Source organism: Bufo bufo, chromosome 4 (assembly GCF_905171765.1).
Source record: "Bufo bufo chromosome 4, aBufBuf1.1, whole genome shotgun sequence".
Lineage (NCBI taxonomy): Eukaryota > Metazoa > Chordata > Amphibia > Anura > Bufonidae > Bufo > Bufo bufo.
The window spans coordinates 244,688,547-244,709,868 of record NC_053392.1 but is presented as its reverse complement, the minus strand read 5'-3'; the positions used below and the strand labels follow the sequence as shown (position 1 = coordinate 244,709,868).

General features: G+C 48.9%; 1 protein-coding gene across 3 annotated transcripts in view; it reads left to right on the top strand.

Annotated features, from left to right (window-relative positions):
- The first annotated feature begins 11,226 nt into the window (after positions 1-11,226).
- Positions 11,227-21,322, top strand: part of PRSS56 (serine protease 56) — a 67,122-nt gene continuing 57,026 nt past the window's right edge. Inside the window, exon 1 of one of the 3 annotated variants that reach the window (XM_040428430.1) lies at positions 11,227-11,285. Coding sequence is in view for 2 of the 3 variants with exons in the window: in XM_040428426.1 (XP_040284360.1) it covers positions 18,765-18,780 (16 nt within the window). In the remaining variant the exon portion in view is untranslated. Of the gene's footprint in view, positions 11,286-18,666; positions 18,781-21,322 lie in introns of those variants that run through there. The other 2 variants (XM_040428426.1, XM_040428427.1) reach the window with 2 other exon arrangements.

Below are 21,322 nucleotides of genomic sequence, written 5' to 3'. Positions count from 1 at the left end.
AGAATAATAATATATATATAGTTAAGGCTGTTTTCAGCCTGTTATTGTGGGAGGGGCGTAGGCTTTATAAGCTCCCCTCCCACAGGCACTCAGTTCTGGCGTCATTCAGTGCATCCAGTTTACGTCAGTCTCGCTTCGCTCAGACTTCAGCCAGGTAAGTATGGCCGCCGGCTTCCTACCTTCACGCCGCGTTCACGCCACCTCGTTCCCATCCAGCAAGGCCTCCGGTCCTTATCCCCGCACCTCCAGGTTCCCCATCCCACCACTTGCTGCGGCGCTCACAGGATTTGCCGGCCGGGCAGAAGCCGTTCCCCGGCTTTCCCGGCCACCGGCTCTCGCGCTCCTTGCGATCCAGGGTGGGGGGCGGTTCAGGCTCCTCCCCGTCCATGCCCCTCCAACGTCACAGCCCACAGCGGGGCCGCAGGCACAGAGCGGCGCAAGCTCCCTACATTGTCCAGCCACAATCGGCTCGATCTGCAGCGTGGCCACAATTAAAATCATAGTTTCCTAATAGTAGATTTACTTTCATGCTTGGCAAAAAAATAACAAAAAAAAACTTTTAATGCCAAACTTCACAAACAAAGGGCCACATCCCCCGATCAAGGGTAATCTCCAAGGCTGCCATATTTCCCATATTTTACTTTATTCTTAGAAATACATTTCTGGTTTGTTACGGCTGGACTGTAGCGCTTTCAAGGACAAACATAGCAGAACTTTCTTGGCATTACAGTCACCATGTTTCCAAAGATTACTCTATTTGTCTCCTTTGTCACGCCACGCTTTGTTTTCCATACGCTGCATCTTACTGTCTCACCAGGTCTCATGGCTGTTTACGTTATTCAGGCCACGTCTTGTCATATCCATGTCTCACGCCTGTTTACGTTATTCAGGCCACCTCGTTCAATGTACACAGCCTGTTTTCGTTATTCAGGCGACCTCTTTCTTATCCTTTTCTCACTCCTGCTTACGTTATTCAGGCCACTTTCCATCATGCACACAACCTGTTTTCTTTTCAGGCCACATCTTTGTCATATCCATGTTTCACGCCCGTTTACGTTAGTCAGGCCACCTCATTCAATGTACACAGCCTGTTTTCGTTATTCATGCCACGTCCTTGTCATCCCTTGTCTCACGCCTGTTTCAGTTTTTTCAGGCCACCTCGGTCAGGTACACAGCCTGTTTTCTTTTCAGGCCACGTCTTTGTCATATCCATGTTTCACGCCTGCATACGTTATTCAGGCCACCTCATTCAATGTACACAGCCTGTTGTCGTTATTCAGGCTACGTCCTTGTCATCCATTGTCTCACGCCTGTTTACATTTATTCAGGTCATGTTTTTTCTCTCATTCCTGTCACTCATGCCATACGTTGCCTTTTCCTGGTCCACTGTCTGGCGGCGCCTTCAGGCAGCGTTTCTCTAAACCTCCACAGCCTTGTTGCAGGCTCCGTGCCTCGTTTCGTCCACGTCTTCCCCCTGCTATGTCACCCAGGCCAGTTTCAACCATCTTCGTTCATCATGTCTGTTCCGTCAAGCAGGCTACCTCCTTCACTGACCACAAGTCTGGTTTCGCTATGCACACCATGTTCGTCTGTCCTTGTTCACCGCCTGGTTACGTTACTCAGGCATCGCGTTCATTCGTCCGCACATCTTGCTCATTGGTCATAGCAGTGCTATTTTAGTTAGGCTTCTCCACCAAATGTTTTCTTTTGTCTCAGTTAAAGATCCGATTCCGGTAGCGCCGCCACGAGTCAACAGGACCAGAGTGCCTTCATTAGGTCTGGCTCACCAGGTGGGAATATCAGGTATTTGTCCTCTCTTTACCAAGGTTCAACCACTCGCGGAACCAATGTCACGTGTTTTTTTTTCACGTCCCGGGCTCAGTTTCGCTCCAAGCGTTTCACCATGGGCAGCAAACACCAAGCGCCTAAACGGGTTTAAGGTCCTAAACGTTTCAAAAAGTGACGTCTTGTTTACTCCAAACACTAAAAGTTCTCTTTTTCAGCTTCCAACATGTCACGTCACTCAGAAATCGACGAAACCTCTTCCATTCCGGAATCCCTGGCATCCAGCCATACTAGTGTGGGGTCACTCCGGAGCTGGACGGTCCATAAAATCATAGCGGCGCTGAACAAAAGAGGGATCCGTTACCCAGCTTCGGCCCGGAAGGCAGAGTTATACCGACTCCTGGTGACCGATTCCTCTTCCTCCGGAGAGCAGGTGTCAATGTCGACAATCCAGTTGTCATTGACACAGCTCCACGCCACCATTAACACCTTATCGACATCAATTTCGGACATCCAGAACAGGCTGTCGGCAGTGGAGTCAAGAGATCCGCCACCCAGCCTTCCCACTCCTCCTCTCCCAGTCGCTTCCACGTCCCAGTCTGCAACCCCAGGTAGGGTTCCCGCCTTGTCCGAAGTAGCCCCGTCCCATTTCGTGACTGACAACATCAAACGGGACATTTTGGAGGGGAAAGACGTAAATCCGGCCGCCATTCTCATTGCCACCCACGACACGGTAGAGAATAGGACCATCGCGTGCGAAAACGTGTTGATAGTTCTCAGGTCCAGGGATGCCCGATTAAACAGAAAACTGTCAATCCCAGAGTTCGTCCTGGCATTTAGCCTGTTTAGGGATATAATCTGTTCCGCCTACCCCGAGAGGCGCGAGGAGCTAGATTTACACCTGTACAGGGTCACGGACCTGGGACACAAGTATGGAGGGTACGCGTTCTACGATTACCACCGCTCCTTCTCGGCCAAAGCCGCAGCGGCCCTCACCCAGTTCCAACGGGTCACCAATTGGGCATCCCTGGACATGGAGCTCTTCTGCCAGCATTTCGCCGGGCTCTAAGCCCCTGCTTGCATGTCATGCCAGTCAATCATGCATTCCTCCGATTGGTGCCCAAATCCCAGCCTTCCAATGTCCCAACCTAGGCCTGTGGTAGGCACTTCAGGGTCCCAGCCAAGACACAACACGGGTACTGACAAACTGGGTCGTCCCATAGTCTTCCTAGGCAACAGTCAGGTTTGCAATAATTACAACTTTGCAACCTACAACCAGTGTAGAGCGCTCCACGTCTGCTCCACATGCTTCAGAGCCCACCCCCTGTCTGTTTGCCCAAATAGAAGCGCCAGAAACAAGTGACTAGGCGTGGTCAACGTGGACCTGTTAGCTGCACTCCTCCGCAACCATCACAACCCCCACCAGGTACAATTCCTAATCAAGGGTTTCACAGAGGGTTTTCACACAGGTCTCGTGGCCCTTCCTCAGTCTTCCTGGGAAGGCCCTAACCTCAGGTCCGCAGTTACCGATGCCGCTTCGGTGGGTCCTCTGATTCGGGCAGAGCTGGAGAAGGGTTTCCTCATCGGGCCTTTCTTTAGTATTCCCTTTGACTATTGGAGGATCAACCCCATTGGCATTGTTACCAAAAAAAAAAAAAAAAAAAACTATTAATCTATGACCTCTCAGCACCTCATGGCTCAGGCATCCATAGCCTCAACTCTCTAGTCCCTTCAGAGGAGTTCTCGATTAAATACTACTCTCCCAGCGATGCCATCTCACTTATTCTTCTGGGAGGCTCAGGGGCATGGCTGTCCAAAGCAGACCTTGCGGACGCCTTCAAGTTGCTACCCATCAACCCACAACTTTGAAAATGTTACGGCTTAAAGTGGGACGGCCTGTACTACTTCGCCAACCGCCTCACCTTCGGCTCAAAAAGCAGTCCATGGCTATTCGATCAGTTCGCCCAGGCCCTGCACTGGGCCCTGGTCAACCACTGCAATTGCCCTATGGTCATCCATTAGCTGGACGACTTTCTGTTGATAGAGCAACCCGACACCACACCCTGCAAACTTGATAGTCTCCTCCAGGTCTTTGCTAGACTCAACATCCCCGTCGCCCCAACCAAAATAGAAGGGCCCTCAACCACCATTACCTTCCTCAGCATCGTCTTAGACACCCAAAAGATGGAAGCAATTAACTGGCCACCCGAAATCTCGTCTCTCAGCCGAGTACCTCAGATCCTCCCCTCTGCTAGAAATCTACCCGATTGTAGCGGCCGCGCAAGTTTGGGGCAGGCAGTGGGCAAATTCCCCGGTGACATTCATCATGGACAATCAGGCAGTAGTGGACATCATCACCAAGGGCAGGTCAAAATCACGTCACATCATGCCCTTTGTCCGCAAATTAGTTTGGCTTTCCCTACAGCACAATTTCCAGATATCATGTAGACACATCCAGGGCGTCCAGAATTCAGCGGCTGACGCACTGTCACGCTTCCATTTCCAACATTTCCTCCAGGTCATGCCGGAGGCGGAGCCAGCAGAACTTTCCCCTCCAGAGTTCAACACCCTACGCATGGACTAGAACAATTCATTTCATCCGCCAAATCCCTCGTACAAAGATCACTGTCTGCCAACACAGGTAGAAATTACAAAACCGGTTGGAACAGGTTCAAAAAAATTTCACTTCTCCACCCAAGGAGCGGCACAGATAAGACCACCTATTTAATGGCGTTTTTGGCTTACTGTCACCATCACCTCAAACTGGGCTATAATTCCATCAGATTATACATGGCAGGGGTGCAATACTACTCTACCTTAAAACATCCCGATAGTAGGGCGATATTCGGGTCCCCCACAATCAAGGCAATCCTTAGGGGGATTCAAAAAAGTAGCCAACCCTGCACTCCAATGAGACAACTAGTTTCAGGGGAACTGTTTAGGAAGCTCTCCAATTCCCTAGACAGCAACCCTTTCGGGCTCCAACCCAGCACGGTTATCAAGGCAGCCATGTATTTAGGTTTCTATGGTTTTCTGCAACCAGGAGAATTCACAGGTTTCTCTCCAAAATCCAAGGGCCTGACCAAGAGCCAGCTAGCCTGGAATCATGACCATTTCCTCTTGCTACTGCCTTCCCCCAAAAGTCACAATCAGGGCCTCCAGTCCAAATCAAATATTTCAAATCCTTCAATAAGTGGAGCCCAGTCCAGGTTTTAAACAAATTAATGAGCTCCTTGGGTCATTCCTCCCCAGATAGCCCACTATTGCCCTTCAAATCCAAGCCCCTCACGACAGCACAGTACGTTTCTCACATCTATCTACTAGTTTCAGGCCTAGGTTTTGATCCCAAAACCATATCAGGACACTCCTTCCGGATCGGGGCGGCCTCCGCGGCATCCAAGCACAATGTACCCAGTCATATCATCCGTAAAATGGGTCGTTGGGAATCATCTTGCTTCACAAGGTACATTCCCAATCCGCACCAGGAAATTTCAGAAGTTTTTCGCAAACTAGCGTTGTAAACCATGTGCCTATTCAATAAAATCCTAAAATCTACCTTGCTTGACTTTTTGGCCCATTATAGGCTACCCACGTTCGCGGCCATGGGCACAATCCAGGCCTATTTAGTTAGCAGCACGGATAGGTCATTCCTTGGCACTGTCACGCCAGCCCCAGTATCCGTAGCCACGACCATAATATGTGATAAGCAAATGTATATTTGCTGTGTTTGTATGAGGGGAGGCGGGGTTTAGCGTTTATAAGGCTCTGCCTTCCCCCCTCTATCCTCACCAGCGTCAGCTCGTTTGCGGCTGGTGGTGCACGTCTGCGTCACTTCCTGGTATCGGTACATCGTTTCACAAGCAGCAGCAAGTTCGGCGTTCATTGGCATTTTTCTACCCTACTACTTCTGCAAGATAGCGGTAAGATCGGGGCTGTATGGCCAGCGCACAGGGGAGAGAGAACGGGGGTGTTCAGCATGCGATCATACTAACCTTCTGCTGTTTTCATTGTCGGCATCTCTCTGCTCTATCGTGCTCTGCTGGCTAAACTGTACTTGCACCCCATCTACTGGTCAAAGTCAGTAGTGCTACTATACAAATCCTTATAGCATTAGTATTCATGGTTTACTTAAATTCAATGTGTATTTGTATTGTTAGTTAGGATAATTATTATTAGGCAGTCACATGGGGTCAGGCGTATATGTGTAGGTGTGTCTATATATATATATATATATATATGTATGTATATATTAAAAAAAAAAAAAAAAAAAAAAGGGGATATATTTTAGTACTTATAGCACTACTGTGATTTTCCTAGATATACGGTTTGTTATCTGGCGTATAAGGATTTCTGCGATTAGAAGCGGCTGAGTTTATCTGACGCGCAGGCATCCGGGGCATGTAAGCTACGATTTATCTTGGACTAGGGTAGGTTGAGGTTATAGCCAGTAGTAGCTAACACTCTGTTTATGTATTCAGTCTTATAGCTGTTTTGGCATCCACAAGCAGACAACTTCAGGTATAGTACTATTGTGGTAGTCTGCCACAACTCATGCGTTAAAAAAAAAAAAAAAAAAGACACGTGTATATGTAATGTTTTCAGCATATAGCTTTACATAGGACTTGAATATGTCTGATAGGTCCACAATTATGTTATAGCCTGTCACAACTACAGGCAACGATTCGATACGTCTGTCACGACTACAGACTCATTAAGTCCTGTCACGACTACAGGCAACGATTCGATACGTCTGTCACGACTACAGACTCATTAAGTCCTGTCACGACTACAGGCAACGATTCGATACGTCTGTCACGACTACAGACTCATTAAGTCCTGTCACGACTACAGGCAACGATGCGATACGTCTGTCACGACTACAGACTCATTAAGTCCTGTCACGACTACAGGCAACGATTCGATACGCCTGTCACGACTACAGACAGGTTCAGGTCCTGTCCTCACTACAGTTACGAATTGCATGCCTCACGTTACTATCTGGGTCAGCCGATACTCGCTGGGTGCTTCACAATAAGTTCTATGGTATCCACATTCAGGTTCGGCCATTGGGTGGTTGTAGGGTGAATTGTGTGCTGGGTACGAGTCACGTGTGTGTGGATACGAGGGTTCTTAGCATGTCTTGGCTCAGGTGAATTCAGGTGGTGGATTTCTGTTCTACATTAACCATGTCATGTTTTAGTTAAAGATGTCTCAAGAATCTGTGGTGGGCGACACGTCATCTTCCCATGCAAGCGTGGCATCAGGTTCAGCAAGAGACTCCAGGCAGTCGTTAAGATCATGGACAGTGCCCAAGTTGATGGCAGAGCTGACCAAAAGAGGCATCCCATTCCCAGCCTCCGCAAGGAAGGTGGAACTTTTTCGATTGCTGTCTTCGGATCCGGCGGGCCAGAGTCAGGAGACGGTTTCCATGGCTACGATCCAGACCTCGCTCACCCAGTTGCACGCGGTCATCAACTCTATGGCATCATCTATGTCGGACTTTCAAAATAGATTAGAGTCGGTCGAAGCTGGCAATACAGCTACTCGGTTGATGGCACAGAGTGCGGCGGGATCTTCTAATTCCCGCAATAGTATAACTGGTGGGTCAGGTCTAACACCCTCTATAGCACCTTCTCATTTTATTCCTGCTAACATTAGGCAGGATATAATTGATGGCAAGGATGTTAATTTAGCATCCTTGCTAATAGCAGCACATGAGGCACCGGACAACAAAACCATAGTCTGTGGTGAGGTTTCGGTTGTGCTCAGGTCCAAAGATGTGCGGTTGAGCAGGAAACTCAGCATCCCAGAGTTTGTTTTAGCTTTCAGCTTATATAGGGATGTTGTTTGTTCAACTAATCCTCAGCGCAGGGAGGAGTTAGACCTGTATATGTACAAGGTGGTGGATTTTGCTTATAAGTATGGTGGGTCAGCCTTTTACGACTATCACCGTTCCTTCTCAGCAAAAGCTGCAGCGGCGTTGGCTCAATTCCAACATACGGTAGATTGGTCTAATATTGATACGGAATTATTCTGTAGACACTTTGCCGGTCTCAAAGCCTCAGCCTGCTCCAAATGCAATTCATACTCGCATATGACAGACTGGTGCTCAGTCGGTGATAACCCAGCTCTGTCACAGGCGAGTAGTACTCCTGGCCCGTCAGTCAGTAAGGCTACTTCGGGGGTAGACAAGTTGGGGCGACCCATCAAGTATTTGGGCAGATCCCAAATCTGTAATAATTTCAATTTCGCGGTCTGTCATTTCAACCAATGTAGGCTATTGCATTTATGTGCCATATGTTTTAGAGCCCATCCCCGGGCATCTTGCCCACAAAGATACCAGGAATCGGCATGACTAGGCATGGTGAATGTCAGCCTCCTTCAGTCCTTGTTAGGTTCGCATCCAGATACCAACTGTGTGCGTTTCATCATTAAGGGTTTGTCAGCAGGTTTCCATACAGGTTTACTGGCTCTTCCTCAGGCCAACTATGAATGTAGGAACCTACTGTCAGCCTCGAAGGATCCCGAAGCAGTTTCTCAGCTCATTCAGGCCGAGCTCAATAAGGGGTATCTCATTGGGCCATTTGATCAACCTCCCTTTGATTGTTGGAGGATTAACCCAGTTGGTGTAGTGACTGGCAAATTTAGCAATAAAAATAAGCTAATCTATGACCTGTCAGCTCCACATTCTTTACCGGTACCTAGCCTTAACTCATTAATTCCTTCAGAGGAATTTTCTATGAAATATGCATCCATTGATGAAGCTATCCAGGTTATTCTCAGTCTGGGTAGGGGAGCTTGGCTATCTAAGGCCGACATTACTGATGCCTTTAAGTTGCTCCCTGTCCAACCAGAGTTGTGGCAATGGTATGGGATTAAGTGGTCAAATAAGTACTACTTTGCTAACAAATTGACCTTTGGTTCTAAATCTAGCCCCTGGATTTTTAACCAGTTTGCCATAGCCCTGCATTGGATACTTCAAGATTTGTTCCGGGTCAATCACGTAATTCACTATCTGGATGACTTTCTGTTAATAGAATCCCCGAACCATGCTCCTCAGGACCTGCAGGTGCTGCAAGCGATGTTTGCAGATCTCAGGGTCCCCGTTGCCCCACACAAGGTGGAAGGTCCTGATACTACCATCACCTTTCTCGGCATTTGCCTAAACACCGTTAATATGGAAGCTAGTCTCCCGCAGGACAAATTGATTAGAGTTAAGGAAGCAGTTCATAGGTTAGCACGCGTCAGGACTGTCACCAAAGCAGATCTCCAGTCACTGCTTGGTATGCTTAACTTCGCTACACGCATTATTCCACAAGGCAGGTCGTTTATCGCTAGACTGTTGAAGCTCTTGAAACATGCTCACGATCAAGATAGCCTGGTAGTCATAGATCAGAATGCGATGGCAGATTTAGTTATGTGGGATGAGTTCCTGTCACAGTGGAACGGCATATCGTTATTTGTTCCGTCAGTTTCAAGTAAATCTCCAGTAGTCCATACGGATGCCTCATCCCTAGTAGGCTTTGCAGCTATTTTCGGTCATAGGTGGATGGCAGATCAATGGCCAGCGGAGGTGGTCAGGTTGGAGGGCTTCACCAGGTGTTCCTCATTATTCGAGATATACCCGCTGGTGGCGGCAGCTCGGGTGTGGGGTCCACTATGGAGGAATCAGTCAGTGCTCTTCCTGACAGATAATGAGGCCTTAGTAGATATACTCACTAAGGGTAGATCAGCCTCTGCTCAGATTATGTCATTTGTGAGGAGACTCGTTTGGTTATCACTTCAATATAATTTCCATATTATATTTGATCACATTAAGGGGCAAGCTAACGTAGCGGCGGATGCTTTATCTAGGGGTAACCTGTCGCTCTTCTTTCAGGTCTCTCCACAGGCAGACCACACACCGGCAACCATTCCCGAGTTCAACCAATTGGTGATGGACTAGCGGCTCACCTTGCCACTGCTAGGTCTCTTATGACTAGATCACTGTCCGATAACACCCTGAGGATGTATAAGAAAGCTTGGGTGTCATTCTGTAACTTTAAGAGAACGCACCCGTCAGGTGGAGCAGGATATATATCTTATCTACTGGCATTTGGTGCATTTTGCCACTCACACCTGAAGCTGTCTTACAGTACTATTAAGTCATATCTGGCCGGTATACAACATCATTTGTATTTGAAGCATCCTCATCTACCATCATTGTTTTCTGCGCATCCTATCATAATGTTACTGAGGGGTATACAGAAAGGCTCTGCTGTCACCCGTCCTTCCCGGCAGCCATTTACGGGGAAGATGTTCAGGTCCTTATCTGATATGTTGCAAGGATATCCTTTTGGTGAATATACTAGCTTACTGATAAAGACAACCATGTATCTGGCTTTCTATGGTTTCCTCAGACCAGGCGAATTCACCTGCGCCGCGAGCTGTAAAAATTATCTGAGGAAGAGTCAGCTCTCTTGGGACGGGTCTTGTTACATTCTTACGCTAACCTCTACAAAGACGACACGCCCAGGACAGCTGACTAAAGTTAAATACTTTACTACTGGTAATAAATGGTGTCCTGTGAAAACCATTCGAGAGTGGTTACAGTTTATTAAAGAAACCCCCGGTGAGGCACCTCTCCTTAGGTTAGGTTCTGCTCCTTTGAGTTGCACAAATTTCCTCAAGTTTATCCGTATTTTGTTGAGGAACATTGGTGTCGACCCCAGCTCGATTACGGGGCATTCTATGCGCATCGGGGCGGCCTCCGCTGCATCTAAGCACAATGTCCCGGTACATGTAATTAAGAAGCTAGGCAGGTGGAAATCGGCTTGTTATGCCCGGTATATACCAAACCCGCAGGTTGAAATGTCTAGTGCCTTCAGTAATCTAGTTTTGTAATTATAAATAAACATATAACATTTAACCTATGTTTGTGATTTTTGGCCCCTTTAGCCTACCCTCCGTACAGCAGTCTCGGCACACCTCTACTGCTTTAGAAGTAGGTAGGTAGGTCTCACACGCATAGACGACCCGAATACAAGTGATAAGCAAATGTATATTTGCTGTGTTTGTATGAGGGGAGGCGGGGTTTAGCGTTTATAAGGCTCTGCCTTCCCCCCTCTATCCTCACCAGCGTCAGCTCGTTTGTCCCACCCTCCCAATCCCATTATTACAACAACTCTTTGGGGGTGGGCCCCTTTAGCCTACCCTCCGTACAGCAGTCTCGGCACACCTCTACTGCTTTAGAAGTAGGTAGGTAGGTCTCACACGCATAGACGACCCGAATACAAATATATATAATGAAAAATCAGAAACACACAGATATTAAGGCATTGAAAAGGATATTGCACTCAGAGTAGTTGAGGAGCGGTGTAGCTGACAGGACTGCAGAGCTCATCTGACTGAAACAGTGGGAGAAAAAGGGGCGTGCAGGCTGAGGACCAACCGGCGCACGTGCACTGGAAAGAACAGAGCGGTGAGGTAAAGTGAAAGCAAACTCTGATGTCGCTATGGAGGTAAGGTTAGTAAAGGAAACTGTATGGAAGTGAAAAAGAAAGATCTTAAAGCATAATGGAGTCTCCTGCCTTAATATAAAATAGGCAGTTATATTAAAGGCTGTCCGTGCCGTTCCGCAAATTGCAAAAATCCGTGTTTTGCGGATCCGCGATTTGTGGACGGCAAAACACACAACGGTCGTGTGCATGTAGCCTTATTCTGCTGTACTTAAAATCCTTCCTATACAGTTCATTAAAGGGTTTTTTCTGAGATTCAGATATTGATGACCTGTGCTCAGGATAATAGGTCATCGATATTAGATTGGTAGGGGTCCAACACTCCCGTCAATCAGCTGTTTGAAGAGACTGCAGCACTTTGGTGAACACTGCAGCCTCTTTCTAGGTCACTTTCAACGGTCATGTGGCCTAAGTGATAAGCTGCGAGGAGTCCTGAGCATAGGTCATCATTATCTAAATCTCAGAAAACCCCTTTAAAGGGGATGTCCCACAAAAAATATTTTACAGTTTTCAAACCAGCACCTGAATCTGAATACTTTTGTAATTGCATGTAATTAAACATTTAACATAACCACTAAGTTATTCAATAAAATGTATCTGTATAGCTCCATTTGCTCTGTTCTTTTTCTCATTTCTTTGTCCGGTTCACTGAGATGGGTGCACATGCTCAGTTTCATCCTTCAACTGTCTCCTGAGTTGTGATAAGGAGAGAGCTCCAGCCGAATGGACACGCCCCTTAGCTGCAGCAGAAAAGACACTAGCGGGCTCTCGCAAGTAATATCAGGAAGTATTACTTTACTGAGAGAGTAGTGGATGCATGGAATAGCCTTCCTGCAGAAGTGGTAGCTGCAAATACAGTGAAGGAGTTTAAGCATGCATGGGATAGGCATAAGGCCATCCTTCATATAAGATAGGGCCAGGGGCTATCCATAGTACTCAGTATATTGGGCAGACTAGATGGGCCACATGGTTCTCATCTGCCGACACATTCTATGTTTCTATGATTCCCTGAGCTGCCAGTTTAATATAAATCTAGCAGAGCAATGAATGTGGAGATCTCTGCATCCATGTGAGATACAGGGCTGGTTCTAGCTTTGTTAGAACGAGATTGTCATGTTCTGTATGATGTCTGATTTTCATTTTTTACATTAGTCATGGGATAACCCCTTTAAATGGGAGGCTCACATGAATCAAAGTGCCTTAAAGGGGTTGCCCGATTTATTAATTTTTTCTTTGTATGTTTCTAACTAGGCAAATGAAAGGACTTTATAATTCACTCACTTTATCTCCAGTTGCTGGTTTCTCAGATTTCACTGAGGGTCACATGACCTGTGATGTCAGCCTCTCTCCCTGCTCTGATGATGATTCCTGCACAAGCCTGAAAGAGCAGATGTGTGTCTGTACAGGAGAGGTCACTGTGCTGGCCACGCCCCCCCCCCCCCCTTCACTGCCATCTGCTCTCTCCCTGGATTCTTAACCCCTTCAGCTGCACAGACTCAGGGCTTTACTGAGTAGCTGCAGGCAGTGAGGAGACAAGTGGTAGGCAATTAAGAGTGCCGCATTTGTGTGAGGGGAGGCGGGGCGTTCACTATTTAAACCTGGCCCTCCTCCCCCCACTTGTCGGTTCGAACGATTTCGAATCGGCTTGTGGGTTGTTGCCAGAGAAGGGCATGCGTCACTGGAGGATCGGGGGATCGGCTGCGTCGAGCTCGTCGCTACGGTGATTAGGTAGGCAGGGTGGCTTGCACACCCGTCTCGCTATGTATAACATGTGGGGCTGCCGAGCGTGCCGCCGGTCCCCAGCTGCACTGGAGACTGCCCGCACTCCCGATCGCTTCCGGCACCCCGAGACAGTCACCCCGATCCGCTCCAGGCCCTGCGCTAAGCACCCCCGCTCCCACATGCAGCGTCCCCCAGGCAGGCACCCCTCACCTGTGGCTCAGCAGCGACGGGTCACGACGTCCGCTCGCATACCCTGAGCATCGGTCACGCCGGCCGTCGGCTCCACGACGCAGCGTTATATATCACTCACTCCCGTATCAGAACGTTCCGCCGTAGAGGAAAACGCCGTCCGCTCACACAGGGATCTATTCATTAGCTGCAATCAGTAAGCGGAGGTCCAGCTGCAGGATCAGGGGAGGGAAGCCGAAACCTATAGGCGATTAATACGCCGCGGCTTTCCCTGTACAAATAGTCGATAGCGGTGGGCACGGGATGCAATGTTCCACATGGCGGAGCGCAAATCCCTCACAGCCGATCCTGATGCACGTTCTCCTGGTAATTACAATTAGCGAGGCAGTGAAGGTGGACATGCTTATGTGACTTTCAGTCATGTCTAGGAATCCGCTGCAGAATAAACTCGTCTTCTTTACTGCGCCAAACTCAGGCAAGACAAGATAAGCAGATACTCAGACATGTGCACTGTATAACAAGTTATGATTTCAATGGTTAATTCTAACCTAGAAGGGAATCACTGGCTTGCTGCGCTCCAGCAGGTCCTGGCTTGAGAGAGGGCGGGGGATGGTCGACACCTACAGGCCCATACTGGTACTGCAGTCCAGGTGCAGGGCTCCTCTGCTCAGGCACAGTGGCTAGGTACTAAGGCAGGAGTATAAAAAATATATTTGGAATATGTTCAAGGATCAAATATAAAGAGGGCTTCAAGGAGGGGGGCTGGCCACGTCACTTTGCGCACGCAGCCGGGCCGCCCGTAAGCCCATACGGTCAGTCAGGGGGTTGGTTCGGGCGCAGTCACAATAATCCGGTGGTTAGCTAGGGAGCGGTGGCATGAGTGAAGTGTCGCCCAGCTGGCGTGTGCTCACTCACACGTCTGTTCTTGGTTGTTCAGGTCCACAGGTGGTGGGCTAACTTACGATACTGTGGGGTTCGTGGCTGTCATGGCCGCCAGGTGAGTCAGGGGTGGTGCATGCGGGGGCCAACCCCCTCTTTTCTCCTGCATAGGCTTGGGGGACGGGGGATGGTGGACTATTATGTCCAGGCCTCTGGCGCATCTCTTACAGGGTGGCGCCTACAGTCGTGGCCTTTGGTGGGGGGGAAAAGAAAAAAAAAAAAAAGAAAAAATAATAATAATGGTATAGATAGGAATGTTGCTTTGCCAGGTCTGTCACGACTACAGACTCCTTATAAAGCCCTGCCACGACTGCAGGCATCAGTCTGTCACGACTACAGACCCGCTCTAAAGCCCTGCCTCGACTGCAGGCAACAGTCTGTCACGACTACAGACCCGTTATAAAGCCCTGCCACGACTGCAGGCATCAGTCTGTCACGACTACAGACTCGTTATAAAGTCCTGCCACGACTGCAGGCATCAGTCTGTCACGACTACAGACCCGTTATAAAGCCCTGCCACGACTGCAGGCATCAGTCTGTCACGACTACAGACTCGTTATAAAGTCCTGCCACGACTGCAGGCATCAGTCTGTCACGACTACAGACCCGCTCTAAAGCCCTGCCACGACTGCAAGCACAAATCAGTTACAACTACAGACTCATTATTAAGACCGGCCACGACTGCAGGCATTAGTCTCATGTCAACAGACTCATGAGGTAATACTACCACGTCTACAGGCGATGGTCCGTTACCGCTACTCTCGATGTAGGGTCCCCTCACGACTACAGGGGCTAGTCGGTCACATCCACAGACTCGGTCGCACTCCCGTTAACTACAGGCACTGGGTGGGCATCTACGGGTAGTTGCGTCACGACTACGCACGTGGGTCAGCCATGGCCTGGGAGGTCAGCCTTCACGGTCACAGGTAGGTCCAGTTAGGCTTCAGTCTCCCAGTGGGTTCCAGTCACAATAACCAGCCCCTAGGTGAGGGGGGGCACTCCCGCACCGGCGCACAATGCCAGGGAGCTGTGCGGCTCCTCACACGGCACACGGTTCAAACCAGCGGGGGCCGGGGCCCACGGTAAAGGAAGGGCTCCCTCTGATCCGGTGCACATTGCCAGGGAGTGGCGCTGCTCCCCACGTGGTACGAGTGTCCAGCCGGCGGTGGGTCGGCCCTAGCTGAGGAGGGGGGCTCCCCCGCACTGGTGCATTCTGCCAGGGAGCAGCGTGAGCTCCCCACGCGGCTGGGGGGTAAGGCTCCTCATCTTCAATAAAGTCTGGCACGGGCCGCCGTGCCGTTAGGTAGGCAGGGATCAGGGGAAGGAGTACTAGGCTCGGTCAGGGGGAGCAGATCATAGGCGGTGGCTGGCTTCCTGCTGCCGGCCGTACATTAGGTTCCAAAGGGGTTATTTAGGCACAGGATGTTAGTTAGTCCGTGCAGGTGATCTGCGTTATACCATGCTCTTCATGCTCGTACTCAGAGCTGTGCCCATACGAGAGCTGCTTAAGTGGTTGATAGTGAAATAAAAAAAATAAAAAAATATATATATATATATATATATATATATAAATAAAAAATAATACATTTTTGAGTCTCTCACGCATGGCTTCTCCGTTTTAGGTTTACACATATGACTCCGCCATCTGAGTCTCTCAAGCATGGCTTCTCCGTGTTAGTTTTACACATACGGATCTGCCATTAGAGTCTCTCACGCATGGCTTCTCCGTTTTAGGTTTACACTTATGACTCCGCCATTAGAGTCTCTCACGCATGGCTTCTCCGTTTTAGGTTACACATATGACTCCGCCATTAGAGTCTCTCACGCATGGCTTCCCCGTTTTAGGTTACACATATGACTCCGCCATTAGAGTCTCTCACGCATGGCTTCTCCGTGTGAGTTTTACACATACGACTCCGCCATTAGTCTCTCACGCCTGGCTTCTCCGTTTTAGGTTGGCACATATGACTCCGCCATTAGAATCTCTCACGCATGGCTGCTCCGTTTTAGGTTTACACATATGACTTCGCCATTAGAGTCTCTCACGCATGGCTTCTCCGTTTTAGGTTACACATATGACTCCGCCATTAGTCTCTCACGCATGGCTTCTCCGTTTAGGTTCACACATATGTCTCCGCCATTAGAGTCTCACGCATGGCTTCCCCGTTTTAGGTTACACATATGACTCCGCCATCTGAGTCTCTCACGCATGGCTTCTCCGTTTTAGGTTTACACATATGACTCCGCCATTAGAGTCTCTCACGCATGGCTTCCCCGTTTTAGGTTACACATATGACTCCGCCATTAGAGTCTCTCACGCATGGCTTCTCCGTTTTAGGTTACACATATGACTCCGCCATTAGAGTCTCTCACGCATGGCTTCTCAATGTGAGTTTTACACATACGAGTCCGCCATTAGTCTCTCACGCCTGGCTTCTCCGTTTTAGGTTGGCACATATGACTCCGTCATTAGAATCTCTCACGCATGGCTGCTCCGTTTTAGGTTTACACATATGACTCCGCCATTAGAGTCTCTCACGCATGGCTTCTCCGTTTTAGGTTACACAAATGACTCCGCCATCTGAGTCTCTCACGCATGGCTTCTCCGTTTTAGTTTTACACATATGACTCCGCCATTAGAGTCCCTCACGCAGAGCTTCTCCGTTTTAGTTTTACACATATGACTCCGCGATTAGAGTCCCTCACGCAGAGCTTCTCCGTTTTAGTTTTACACATATGACTCCGCCATTAGTCTCTCACGCATGGCTTCTCCGCTTTAGGTTTACACACAGGACTCCGCCATTAGAGTCTCTCACGCATGGAGATAAAAAAAAAAAAAAAAAAGGGGGCCTATCACTCACCTATTGGGCTTTGTCAGGGTTTTTGCCACTCTCAATTAAACCTGTCCTATACCATTGTTAACTATACATGGCAGGTATTCAGCACCATTGGTACAGGCTACATCCGGACCTACCGTCACTCTTCTCCGCCCACCCGATCAAAGCGGCGTTGAAGGGTTTGCGCAAGATGTCTGTTGTGAAACGACATGGGCGTCAGCCATTTACCGGTAGCTTGTTCAGGCCGTGACAGGCAAACTGCAGGGGCAAACCGTTCGGGCCACAGGTTAGCGCTCTGGTAGAAACAGCCTTGTACCTGGCCTTCCATGGATTCCTCAGGTCAGGCGAGCTCATGGGCACCAATACGCTGGCTGGGTGCCTGCGGAAAGGTCAGCTCATCCGGCGCGGGTCCATCTATGTCCTCACCTTGGCCTCGTCCAAGACGTCACGGCCGGGGCTACTAGTGGCGGTCAGATACTTTCCCACGGACAGCAGATGGTGTCCGGTGCAGGCCTTGGAGGCTTGGCTGCGTAGTATTTAGTCCAAGCGGCATGTTCTCCCGTACTCGAACTAGGCAATGCCCGGCTAACCACCGCGGCCTTTCTTACATACTTTCAGGTTAGTTGACAGGTTCAGGGGTCGGTCCTCGCTGGATCACAGGACATTCCTTCCGCATGGGCGCGGCAGCGGCGGCGTCCATGCATAAGGTGCCAGTACATGTCATCAAACGGTTGGGTCGTCGCAGTTCCGCGTGTTCCATGCGCAATATCCCGGATCCTTATACGAAATATCATTGGCTTTCGAGTTTTGGTCTGTAGTTTCTGTTATCAAGTTTTCTAACTCCTATGCATGGTTCTTTTGGCCCCTTTAGGCTACCCTTCGATAAGCAGTTCCGGCATAACTCTGCTGCTTCTAGGTTGGGGGGGTGGAGTATAGGCTTAGGTAGGGTACCCTCTCAGCATGAGCCGATCCGAGCACAAGTGGTAGGCAATTAAGAGTGCCGCATTTGTGTGAGGGGAGGCGGGGCGTTCACTATTTAAACCTGGCCCTCCTCCCCCCACTTGTCGGTTCGAACGATTTCAACCCACCCAGGAGCCCTCCCTTCTTTCAGGTCTCATCATTGGGGTAGCCCCCTTTAGGCTACCCTTCGATAAGCAGTTCCGGCATAACTCTGCTGCTTCTAGGTTGGGGGGGTGGAGTATAGGCTTAGCCGATCCGAGCACAAATGCTGGGCACAGGAGCTCACAGACTAGAGGAGTTCTGCACAAGTGCAGGTAGGGGGAAGATCCTGTGTGTATCAGCAGTATCATTGTACAGCTGGGACTTGTAGTCCTACAAATACAACATGCTGCTGAGTCTCCCAGCAGGCAGACATGTCTCTCAGCAATGGGAGGGGCAGAGATTGTTGTTATGGCAGGTAAACAAAGGGCCAGAAGAGAACCAGGGAAATAAGGAAATATAATTTTTTTTTTACCTTAAACTTGCTTAGCTCAGTTATATATTGCTGCCTATCAGATTTACAGTGCTATATATATTTTTTTCATAACTCGGACAACCCCTTTAAGTAGAATAGTGGGGTGTTCTCCGTTCTTCCAGGAGGTGGGGACGTTGAGTCATTCTTCAGAGGTCATTGTATGAGTGCAAGAAGTGTGTTGGGAGGAGGTTACGGCATTGTCATTCATTGTAGGACTATGTACATGCAGGACGCTATCCCTGATGTCTCTCCCCCATACACCCCTCCCGTTGTCTCCCACAGCCTTCTGTCAGACATCCAGACTTCTGTTTTGGCAGCTTTATGCCCTCATGGATAAGTGAGTGACACAGCCTGGTCCTCTATACTTCATAAGACTATTTTTATTATTTATATTTGGGTACCTACAGTATGCGGTTATGACTTAGGTCTATCATTGGATTATTCAGTCATTACTTGGCTTTTCATTGGAAATGTGCAGATATACTGTACACATTTAGCCCCGTGTTCAGAATGAAAACTGCCATGAAGGTGTTTTATTACATGTGTTTATCAGCCCCAATAAAAAACTGATCATACGTGCAGCACTGTAGATGGAAAAATAGGCGTAATGCGGTCTTATAGCATGGACAGTAGGAATATTCAGATTTAAAGCTTGTTCACACAAACGTTCACACAAATTGCGGTCCACAATGCACAGGCACCGACCGTGGGCCAGCCGCATGTGGGTCGCGGACCCATTCACTTAAATGGGTTCGCGATATGTCCATTCTGCAAAAATATAGAGCAAGTGAATGGGGCCGCATCCGTGATGCGGAATGCACACGGCCGGTGCCCCGTGTATTGCGGACCCACCTGTATGCGGACACCGGAGGCAACGGAGGTGCAACGGCCGTGTAAATGAGCCCTTAATTATTTTATACATACAAACCTGATTGTTCATGTCTGCTAGTAACAATAAGAGATGACTGAATGCATACAAGGGAATGCCCAAGAGTGCTGTATTTTTTGTGATTCTAGGGGCACGGTCGCAGCAACTTGTGAGTCACGGTGCAGATCTGCTGGGTACAATGGCTGCAGTGCCACCCAGTAATCATTGGTTGTGTGACAAGATGATCATGATGCACCAGCCTAAATTAATGTAAACTGCCATCACACCCCTCAGGGCTTTCTCATTTCAAGGTTCTCTTTGAAGCATATCTCCTCTTGCTATACAATGAGGGAGATTTACTAAGCTAAATGCACCAGAGAAATGAATGGACGGCGGTCGCACATGCACGGTCCACTCTCCTTCATTTTGTGGACTCCATTCTAGAGATAGGATCAAGTACAACCTCTATTAAACACTGGTGGCATATTCTAGTGATATGACGGCAATATATGCGTCATATCCTGCGTTCTTTTCTTCCGGCATAGAGTTCCGTCGTCGGGGCTCTATGCCGGAAGAATCCTGATCAGGATTATCCCCATGCATTCTGAATGGAGTGAAATCCGTTCAGGATGCATCAGGATGTCTTCAGTTCCGGAACGGAACGTTTTTTGGCCGGAGAAAATACCGCAGCATGCTGCGCTTTTTGCTCCGGCCAAAAATCCGGAACACTTGCCGCAAGGCCGGATCCGGAATTAATGCCCATTGAAAGGCATTGATTCGGATCCGGCCTTAAGCTAAACGTCGTTTCGGCACATTGCCGGAGCCGACATTTAGCTTTTTCTGAATGGTAACCATGGCTGCCAAGACGCTAAAGTCCTGGCAGCCATGGTAAAGTGTAGTGGGGAGCGGGGGAGCAGTATACTTACCGTCCGTGCGGCTCCCCGGGCGCTCCAGAGTGACGTCAGGGCGCCCCAAGCGCATGGATCATGTGATCGCATTGGAAACGTCATCCATGCGCATGGGGCGCTCTGACGTCATTCTGGAGCGCCCCGGGAGCCGCGCGGACTGTAAGTATACCTCTCCCCCGCTCCCCGCTCCTACTATGGCAACCAGGACTTTAATAGCGTCCTGGCTGCCATAGTAACACTGAAAGCATTTTGAAGACGGTTCCGTCTTCAAATGCTTTCAGTACACTTGCGTTTTTCCGGATCCGGAGTGTAATTCCCGCAAGTGGAGTACACGCCGGATCCGGACAATGCAAGTGTGAAAGAGCCCTAAGTCCCCTTTACATAGCTCAATGGAGCAGACGATTGCTTGCTCGTCAGTAAAGGAGACTACTGCATTTACATGCAGCAAAAATACGGATGACATCCGTGTGCATTTCGTTTTTTGCAGAACGGAACATCTGGCCCTTAATAGAACAGTACTATCCGTGTCCGTTATGCGGACAATAATAGGACATGTTCTATCTTTGAACGGAATGGAACTACGGAAGCGGAATGCATACGGAGTACATTCAGGTTTTTTTTTGCGGACCCATTCCGTATACGGAACGCAAAAAACTGAACGTTAACGGAAAAAAAATGTTCATGTGCATGAGGCCTTACACCAGCGGATTATCGCTAACGAGTGTTCAAACATTGGGCAGTGTACAGGGGCCTTTAATAAAACAGTTGTGATTTAAAATGCACTAGTGTGCACCAAAATCTTGCCACTAATTTCACACTGGCGTTTTGGCTTTACGTTTTTGAGATCCGTTCAGGGCTCTCACAAGCGGTCCTAATGCATTCTGAATGGAAAAGGATCTGCTCAGAATGCATCAGTTTGCCTCCGATCTGTCTCCATTCCGCTTTGGAGGTGGACACCAAAACACTGCCTGCAGCGTTTTGGTGTCCATCTGACGAAACTGAGCCAAACATAATGTAAGTCAATGGGGACGAATCCGTTTTCTATGGCACAATGACTTTCAATGGTGTTCAAGACGGATCCGTCATGGTTATTTTAATGATAA